Genomic DNA, 10,595 nt, shown 5'->3' with positions numbered 1-10,595 from the left:
CAGCTGTAGTGAGAACCTCATATATGGGCCCTGTGCCTAACAGAAAATAACAGACATGTAATGTGTTTTATTCAGTATGTTCAATGCCAAAAACATCATACAATCGTTAATCACAATTACTTCACAATCACGGCATTAAAACTGTTAATGTTCTCTGCATCGCTTATCCATTTATGTAGTGGAATTGTAGTCCTAATGGAATCATCATTTACCTCGAGATTTACACCCCTGTGTGTGTGCGTGCGTGCATGTGTGTGTGCATGTGTGCGCATGTGTGTGTGTGTGTGTGTGTGTGTACCTTGGTGGTGTCAGTCTCCTGCTGCAGTCCAGAGATGCGCAGCTGCAGTGATGCGTTGCTGCGCTGCTGCTGCTCCGTCGAGCTGCGCAGACTCTCCTGCAGCCGGTGGCACTCTGCAGTCACCGTGCACAGCTGGATCTGAGAGTGCACACACACAGAACACACACACTTGTCTGACATGTTCCCAAAAGCCTGAGTAGATGGTGATTAAAGAAAGAAAGAGAAAATAGCCGATCTACAAGCTCACCATGTGGTGCGAAGCGTCACGCTGTGAGCTTGTAGATCTGCTAATTGTCACTAGTTTTGGTCCCCGTGGGAACCACTGTCCTGTTTAAATACAGCTCTGCATGCTGTAGCAATATTAATGTCCTGTGTGATGGAGCCACCTGCTGGGCATAACATGTAACAACAGCCTGCATGCAGTATTCTAACACAGGGACTGCATCATCATGGCACTTTATCCATAGGCTGTGTGTTTTTAACCCCTTTGGGTGTTTTTAACCCATTTAGACCTGAGGCCGATAAAAAAAAACGCTTCTAAATCCTGACCGTTTTCATCAAACACATACTGGGGCTCCGGTTAAATGTCTGTCAGTGCTGTGTTTTTAGTTCTTAGCTTGTATGCTTATTAACCCATTTTAGGATAGAAACCCTTTTGGTGTTTTAAGCATTATTTTATGCATTAGCTGTTGAAAAATAGCAGATCTACAAGCTCATAGTGCCGCGCTAAGAGCTTGTTGGTCTGCTATTTTTGAAAAATCGTGAAAATGTTGCGCAAATCTTTGAATATATTCTTATATGTATTCTTTCAGAGCAAACGTTTTTAACTCAAATCTTTGCTTCTGGGGGGGGGGGGGTCCCTGGAAACAACATATTTTCAGATGGGGGTCAGTGGCCAAATACATATAATTCTGGGGGTCCTTGACATGAAAATGTTTCATAACGACTGACATAGATACACATAGGGTTTTACCGAAAACTGTCTTATTTAGAAGGCATTTGTAGAATCGATTTACTTCGATTCTTGAAATTAAAATCTCTTCACCCATTAGTACCCTGTGTGTTCAGGTCGTTACCTTGGAGCTTTCCAGCTGTTGCAGGTTGGCCTCCAGTTCCCCTCTGAGAGAGGCCTGCAGAAGCACCTGAGATGACTCCTGAACACACACACACACACACACACACACACACACACACGCACACACACACACACACAGGCAAACAGACACACACGCACCAAGACAAAAGGGATTACACACACGGCAAATACAGACACATTACACACACACCATTAACCAGTTATAACCATCAGACAGTGTTAGATGAGGTTTTGGCTGCATTGTCCATCTTTCTCCCCTGGCGTTTCCTTTCCCTCACCTCACTCCTCTCCTCTTCAACACACACGCATGCATGCATGCACACACACACACGCACGCACACACGCACACAAACGCACGCACACACACACACAAAGACACGCACGCACGCACACACACAAAAACGCACACACACCTGTTTCTTGGCGTCAGCCAGGTCTTTCTTGGTCTTCACCAGAAGCTGTTTCATCTTGGACATCTTATCCTCCCCCTGATCCACCTGGGACTTCAGACCCTCTGAAATCACACACACACACACACACACACACACACACACACACGCGCGCACACACACACGCGCGCACACGTCACACGTCACAAAATTAGACAGAAGCACACACACATCAAGGCCCTTTCACGTGCTCTGACCCATTTGAGCAGCAGTGCTAGGATGAAAAAGAAGGCTTTAAATCTCTGACCTCACACATCAATTCAATTCACATTGTCAAGTTTTTTCCAATGTAATCATGAAATCTCTATTTTCATGTTCTGTGGATATACTGGCAACAGAACGACAAATAAATGTGTTGTACAGTAATATTAACCTCCCTGTACCCTCAGTGGCAACAAATAGCCAATCTACAAGCTCAAAACACACAGCAAAACGACACGTTTTAACTTGTAGATCGGCCTATTTGTAGAATAGGCATGCTGGCGTTCAATGGTTAATGCATCATAAAGAATCTGTCAAAGAAACAGAAAAACGTAACACCTATTTTGGGAGTTCAAGTGAGAATTAAAAAAAAACAAAAAAACTCTACAAGCTCACAATGTGGCCTGGCGAGCATCTGGGTCTGAATGGGTTAAATAAAGTTCTGAATGGATGGAGCCGTCCAGATGTTTAAGTCCCTTCTTAAAACACACCTTTTCTCACTGGCTTTTAACAGTTTGACGGAGGTCTCGGTCCTATTATTTAGTACGGTGTGATGCCCTGGACGGAGTTTGATTAATAGGACAGAGATTATTGATATCAAAACCGATCGCATCGGCCCTTATTTGTCAAATCGGTTCATATTGGTATCGGTGAATTTGCAAGTCTAACCACCGATCCGATCCGGTTCACACTATAGCAGGTAAATACAATGTCAGGGCATGTGGAGTTTGTTTTGGAGTTGCCCAAACTGCAAGTGCACATTTGAGTGAGGAGTCTGCTATAAACACAACACGAGATATATAGCTAGATAGCTATAAAAACAACATGAGATCACGACACTGGTATCGGTATCGGTATGGGCTAACACGAAAATTGAGGTAACGGGATCGGATCGGACGCGAAAAAAGTGGTTCCATCTCTCTTGGAAGAGCCACCCATCGACTAATCTAATATACGGCAGCCTTCCCCGTGTTTCTTCACTAGTCTGATCCAGAAGAACACCGTTTTCCAGCCACTGCTACAGAGCTGACAATGAGGTTATATCTTCCCTTCTTCTCTGGTGTCCTGCGTCAAAGTAGACCAGAGGTAGAAAACTGTCGTTCCCTGATGTCATCGCTAGGGACACATGCGTCAGTAAGCAGCAACTGGGGATGGAGGACCGGGAAGTCTGGCATGGCATTGTGAAATCCATGATCTCAACAGGAAGTCTGGCATGGCATTGTGAAATCCATGATCTCAACAGGAAGTCTGGCGTGGCGTTGTGAAATCTATGATCTCGATCGCGGTCGAAAAATCATGATGATGTCCTGTTGTAGTGCACACTCTCTCTCTCTCTGCGTGTGCGTACCTATGTGCTGCGTCAGCGTGCTCTCTCTCTGCGTGTGCGTACCTATGTGCTGCCTCAGCGTGCTCTCTCTCTGCGTGTGCGTGTCGATCTGTGCGTTCAGCTCCTCCGCGCGTGCCTCCTTGTCGGCCATCTTGGCGTTGAGCTCCTTGACCAGACGCTCGTAGTCGGCCATCTCCATGTCCATCAGGGAGCTCTGCTGCGCCTCCTAGTGGACAAACGACACAGATACTTTCAGAAGGGGGTGTCCTGCTGATGACATGGGGGTATGCGTGTGACATCATCATTATACCCGGAAATAATGCGGGAACACCTACCGAGTGGCAAAAAACTATACAGCCCATACAACCAAACAGAAAAGTCCTATCTGATTGACAGCCCATACATCCAAACAGAAAAGTCCTATCTGATTGACAGCCCATACATCCAAACAGAAAAGTCCTATCTGATTGACAGCCCATACATCCAAACAGAAAAGTCCTATCTGATTGACAGCCCATACATCCAAACAGAAAAGTCCTATCTGATTGACAGCCCATACATCCAAACAGAAAAGTCCTCTCTGATTGACAGCCCATACATACACACAGAAAAGTCCTATTTCTGATTGACAGCCCATACATCCACACAGAAAAGTCCTATTTCTGATTGACAGCCCATACATTCAAACAGAAAAGTCCTATTTCTGATTGACAGCCCATACATCCAATCAGAAAAGTCCTATCTGATTGACAGCCCATACATCCAAACAGAAAAGTCCTATTTCTGTTTGACAGCCCATACATCCACACAGAAAAGTCCTATTTCTGATTGACAGCCCATACATCCAATCAGAAAAGTCCTATCTGATTGACAGCCCATACATCCACACAGAAAAGTCCTATTTATGATTGACAGCCCCATACATCCACACAGAAAAGTCCTATTTCTGATTGACAGACCATACATCCACACAGAAAAGTCCTATTTCTGATTGACAGCCCATACATCCACACAGAAAAGTCCTATTTCTGATTGACAGCCCATACATCCACACAGAAAAGTCCTATTTCTGATTGACAGCCCATACCCTAATGATCCAGCATTAGTTCATATGCCCTATCATTAGTTTTGATGAATTGAACAATGTGGACCCTGTTGTAAACAAGTGTAATGCTTAATTGGGTCGTCCACTCACAGTTGACAGTCTTTGTATTGAGTTTGTGCTTAAAATGTACTGTAAATTCTACAAACTGTTAATAAATATTTCAATCAATCAATCAATCAATCATACCCTAATGATCCAGCATTAGTTCCAGTGATGTAGGCCAGTGGTTCCCTAACTAACCCTCTAACTAACCCCCAAATTGACACTAATCAGCCCTGCGGACCCCCATTTGAAAACATATGCCAGGGACCCCCATAAGAGAATCTTATGGCCCCCCTTAAGAGAATATCTAGCAGTGATTCTCAACCCGTTTAATGTCAAGGACCCCGAGTTTGACATGCATTAGTCTACGGACCACCATTTAATGGCATTTCCATCTCTGGGACCCCCCAATTTATATTGTAACAGACCCATAAGGGTCCATTATGTTCCAAATGATCAGCTGGGGACCCCCTGGAACTCCCTCAAGGACCCCTGGAACTCCCTCAAGGACCCCTGGGGGTCCCCGGACCAGTGATGTAGTAGATGTGGTCTAGTCTCAGTGCTCGTGTTGTACCTCCATATCTCTCTCTAGTCAGACACTATCGCTTCACTGCACGTCTGACGGGCTGCCGTGTCTGTGAAAGCGTGTGTGTGTGTGTGTGTGTGTGTGTGCGTCTGTGAAAGCGTGTGCGTGTGCACTGTGTACCTTGCGGAGTTGCTCCAACTCCTGGGCGGTCTGCTGAGTCTGTTGTTGTTGCTTACAGAGACGAGCTGTCAACTCCTCTACCTCCTTCTGAGAGAGAGACAGCTCCTATAGGGGGGAGAGAGACATCTGGTTAACATGGAGAGAGAGAGAGAGAGAGAGAGAGAGAGAGATTGATTGATTTGATTTTAAAGAGTCCTTTATTGAGCACTGCTGGGTGCGTGCGTGGGTGCGTGGGTGCGTGTGTGTGTGTGTGTGTGTGCTCCCTGACCTTGGCCTTGTGCTCTCTGCTGCTCCTCTCGGCCAGCAGCTCTCTGTCCAGACGGCTGAGGTCAGAGGTCATCTCGTTACAGCGAGCCTCCAGCTGTGTGACCGTGCTCCTCAGGGTGTCCACGGAGGTCAACAGGTCCTGCTTCTCTCCCCCCAGAGCCTCGTTCTAATCACACACACACACACACACGCACACGCACGCACACACACACACACGCACACGCACACGCACACGCACACGCACACGCACACGCACACGCACACGCACACACACACACACACACACACACACAATCAGCGTTATTGTCTGTTTTACAGGTACCAAAGTGGTTGAAATTCGTTATTAGTTTTTTGTGTAATTTCTCCAGGGAAAAACAAAGAAAGAGAAGAAGTCAGGGCTCCCTCTGGATGGCTCTGACTGAACACGCTCCTGCTGCGCACGGTTAGCCAACCGCCACGGTTAGCCAACCGCCACGGTTAGCCAACCGCCACGGTTAGCCAACCCAAGCTTAAATAGAGGAACAGAGGAAATGCAATTCACAGATATTATTATTATAACCAGTAAGACGCCCTGGGGGCGAGAAGCGACCTCGCCCCTAAAGGGCGAGATGGCGTGCACGCATCCGCCTGGGTGACGGCAGACTGCTGGGCGGGCGCTGGCGCTTTGGAACGGGGGGGTCAGATCATTATGTTTTAAATTCTGTGGGTTTGATGAGGTCAGATCAACATTATGGAATGTTAGAACAGGTCGGCTCCATATATGGGGATCTAAGGGTGGCAGTGGGGGCGGCGTCTTGAGAACTCTAGTTAACGCCGGCTGCCGAGCGTGGCTGCACTAATATCTTAGGGGCAGGCCCGTCTTAAATGCACAGGTATCTTTAGTTTTCAAGTGTTTATTCAGTTCTGTTAGTTGGAGTGTTGTTTTGGCCAGTTCTTATTTTATGAACTATTATTTTGCCCGGCGGGCTACAATGTGTCTGTGAAATATAACTTGCACTAAAATACAAAACCTGCATCTTGGGACTTGTCAACTTTGTGGAGCTTTGGCCACTCGGCCAACTTTACAGAAACGCTATTTTTGGCCAAGAGACTTGACGTTCAGCTGTAGCTACAGATACCACCACAAATACCGCCTTTGCGTGTGTGCGAGTGCGTACATGTGCGTGCCCACGTGTGTGCGTGCGTGCGTACGTGTGTGTGTGTGAGTGCGTGTGTGCGTGCTACCTGTGTGACCGTGGTGCTGAGGCGCCTGGTCAGCTCAGCGATGTGTCTCTCGCCCACCTCGACCATCTCTCTCTGCTTGTCCAACTGCTCTGTCTGTCTGTCGTAATCCATCTGAAGGTTCTACACACACACACACAGACGCACATACACATGCACACACACGGACACACACACACACACACACACACACACACACACACACACACACACACACACACACACACACACACACAGGGATTTGACGATTAGGGAAACCTTCATGCAGACTGTGCATGAAGACAGACTGTGTTGTTTGTTTGGAACACTCGTCTCATCAGTCACGCTCATAAACAATAACGACACCTCGGGGTAATTAATTCATAGAGCGCTGTGGCTGCGACGCGCCTCAACCATGAAAGAAACACAACGCAGAGGCTTTCACCACCATGAGCTCAGCTTAAAGAGCTCTATGTTTTTAGAATATATACTGCCACCGTGCAGCCTCCAGCTATTCACCAGAGGAGAACAACAGATTTCTTTAATTTATTTGAGTTAATATCACAGGCAGACTCTTCACATACTAGAGCATGTCTGAAATGAATGCCAGAGCTGAAATGGACATGTAAATATGAAATAAATGCTTAAACGTGTAGCTAGGTGTAATGTGACCACAGAAGACATGTAAATATGAAATAAGTGCTTAAACATGTAGCTATAGATAATGCCTGTTTTGCCTGTTTTCTCAACTCGCTGTTTCTCTGCAAGACATTCCTCAATAAGCCATATCTCCAAAAGGTGTGTGAATGTGTGTGTGAATGGGTGAATGTAATGCACATGCATCTATGCAAAGTGCTTTGGATATAAATGCACCATTTACCTTGTAGCCCTCAGCTCCATGGATGAGGTCCTATAAATGCACCATGTATTTACCTTGTAGCCCTCAGCTCCATGGATGAGGTCCTATAAATACACCATGTATTTACCTTGTAGCCCTCAGCTCCATGGATGAGGTCCTATGAATGCACCATGTATTTACCTTGTAGCCCTCAGCTCCATGGATGAGGTCCTATAAATACACCATGTATTTACCTTGTAGCCCTCAGCTCCATGGATGAGGTCCTATGAATGCACCATGTATTTACCTTGTAGCCCTCAGCTCCATGGATGAGGTCCTATGAATGCACCATGTATTTACCTTGTAGCCCTCAGCTCCATGGATGAGGTCCTATAAATACACCATGTATTTACCTTGTAGCCCTCAGCTCCATGGATGAGGACCTATAAATGCACCATGTATTTACCTTGTAGCCCTCAGCTCCATGGATGAGGTCCTATGAATGCACCATGTATTTACCTTGTAGCCCTCAGCTCCATGGATGAGGTCCTATGAATGCACCATGTATTTACCTTGTAGCCCTCAGCTCCATGGATGAGGTCCTATGAATGCACCATGTATTTACCTTGTAGCCCTCAGCTCCATGGATGAGGTCCTATACATGCACCATGTATTTACCTTGTAGCCCTCAGCTCCATGGATGAGGTCCTATAAATGCACCATGTATTTACCTTGTAGCCCTCAGCTCCATGGATGAGGTCCTATGAATGCACCATGTATTTACCTTGTAGCCCTCAGCTCCATGGATGAGGTCCTATACATGCACCATGTATTTACCTTGTAGCCCTCAGCTCCATGGATGAGGTCCTTCACGGAGCTGCTCACTCTCTCCCTCTCCACCTTCAGCGACTCCACCTCCTCCTTCAGCGACACCGCCTGGAGGAGAACCAAGAACAACAGCCCCGTCATCAGCCCGTTAAGAGACCTATGCTTTTCTACCCGTCCAGGAGAAGAACCAAGAACAACAGCCCCGTCATCAGCCCCGTTAGAGACCTATGCTTTTCTACCCGTCCAGGAGAAGAACCAAGAACAACATCCCCGTCATCAGCCCGTTAAGAGACCTATGCTTTTCTACCTGTCCTGGAGAAGAACCAAGAACAACAGCCCCGTCATCAGCCCCGTTAAGAGACCTATGCTTTTCTACCCGTCCTGGAGAAGACCCAAAAACAGTGCTGGAAACCGACGCCAACTTCCTATTGGTTCCTATTCCTATTGGTTCACCACCATCAAAGGGCACCTACGGACGGGTGCAATTCCAAACTGGCCCCCGTAAAATCTGAATCTGAATTGAGTTGTGCTTGAAATGTACTGAAATTCTGCAAACTGTTAATAAATACTTCAATCAATCAATCGAAACAGGGGTGGGCAATAAAATTTCCCACAGGGCCAAATGAGAAACAGAAAATATAGTAGAGGGCCGGGCCAAAAGGCTGAACTCTATTCTGCATAATATTAAGTTTATTTCTATATAAAAAGCAGTAAATGGCATTGTTTTGTTATTATTATTATTACCTCTGACTTCAGTAAATAAATCCTTAGTATTCCATATTTTGTTGAAACCTCTAGATTCGACATCGACCGCTCTTTTTTGTCATGAGCAGACGTTTTTGAGGAAGGTGACAGGTTGTCAATCACACGCAATTCACGGCAGGAAACAGACTGCGTGTAGGCGAATAAACACCACAATGCCATTTCAGTCCACTCATAAGGTAAAATTAGAAAGTATGTTTGATCATTTCTAATTTCCAAGTAACCTTTCATAGGCCAACCAGTCAGCCAAAGGGTCGTGTAATGCCCATGTCTGCACTAGATGGCGCCATTGGCTAGCATTATGGTCCACTGTGCAAGTCTCACCAAGCTGACGCTTTTTCAGCATGCCAAATCCATGGTTTCAATTTGGCACGACCACATTAAAATGACTGCTCCCTCATGCCTTAGAAGGACAACATGGGAGGACTCCATTCCACTGCCTTCACGTCTACCATGCTTTATGTACCTCTTTCTTACTGATGTCCCGCTCTTTCTTGGCTTTGACGGCCACCGCTTTGATCTTGTTCATCCTCTCATCTTTGTCACAGAGTTGCTTCTCCAGCAGGGCTGGACGGAGGAAGGAGAAAAGCAACAAGAGCATCGTCACGTTGTGTCCACGAAGACATACCCTCCTAAAACCATTACATTTATAACCTAAAACCATTACATTTATAACCTAAAACCATTACATTTATAACCTAAAACCATTACATTTATAACCTAAAACCGTTACATTTATAACCTAAAACCATTACATTTATAACCTAAAACCATTACATTTATAACCTAAAACCATTACATTAATAACCTAAAACCATTACATTTATAACCTAAAACCATTACATTCATAACCTAAAACCATTACATTTATAACCTAAAACCATTACATTTATGAATTTACGAACGCCCAGGGTTATTTAATCCATTAAGTGATTTATAGCAGCGGAGCACATTTAGCGACGGACCGGATGTTATCCCGGATGTGGCTGAAGCAGCTAAATGTAGCCAAAACACTCTAGAGCCGAGCGACAACAACGGGATGATTAAATCTACCGCGACTAGCGACAGGACCGCGTTGGGCCGTCTAAGACATGATCTTTTCTTAGAATTGGACGGGATGATTTAGATCAAGAGTTATTAACGTTTTAAGATTTTCAGTCTCGTCGGCAAAACAGGGGGGGGGGGGACATTTAACGTTTGCTCTGAAAGGATATATATTCAAAGATTTGAGTTTAAAACGTTTTAAAAATCAGTTAAAAAATAGCAGATCTACAAGCTCGTAGCACGGCACACAGGTCTATGGGAAAAATTAATAGGAAATTATTTCCAGGTGCCTCGTCGTTCTGAAAGGGGGCGGGATATACTGCCGGCCAATCATAGTGGACTATACAAACCGCTAGTCGCGGGAACAGCCCTATTCTGTCAGCCAATCATAGTGGACTATACAAACCGCTAGTCGCGGGGACAGCCCTATTC

General features: G+C 45.7%; 1 protein-coding gene across 1 annotated transcript in view; it reads right to left on the bottom strand.

Annotated features, from left to right (window-relative positions):
- gcc2 (GRIP and coiled-coil domain containing 2) overlaps window positions 1-10,595 on the bottom strand; it is a 36,260-nt gene that overhangs the window by 10,916 nt on the left and 14,749 nt on the right. Inside the window, exons 18-26 of the mRNA XM_083775983.1 lie at window positions 9,586-9,686; window positions 8,367-8,465; window positions 6,716-6,835; window positions 5,493-5,657; window positions 5,225-5,329; window positions 3,435-3,597; window positions 1,808-1,908; window positions 1,375-1,452; window positions 299-436 (exon numbers count right to left, since the gene is read on the bottom strand). Of these exons, the coding sequence (XP_083632109.1) occupies window positions 299-436; window positions 1,375-1,452; window positions 1,808-1,908; window positions 3,435-3,597; window positions 5,225-5,329; window positions 5,493-5,657; window positions 6,716-6,835; window positions 8,367-8,465; window positions 9,586-9,686 (1,070 nt within the window). The remainder of the gene's footprint in view (window positions 1-298; window positions 437-1,374; window positions 1,453-1,807; window positions 1,909-3,434; window positions 3,598-5,224; window positions 5,330-5,492; window positions 5,658-6,715; window positions 6,836-8,366; window positions 8,466-9,585; window positions 9,687-10,595) is intronic.

The sequence above is a fragment of the Protomyctophum parallelum genome (genome assembly GCF_964188405.1).
Source record: "Protomyctophum parallelum genome assembly, chromosome: 11".
NCBI lineage: Eukaryota > Metazoa > Chordata > Actinopteri > Myctophiformes > Myctophidae > Protomyctophum > Protomyctophum parallelum.
This window is presented reverse-complemented; position numbering and strand designations above follow the sequence as displayed.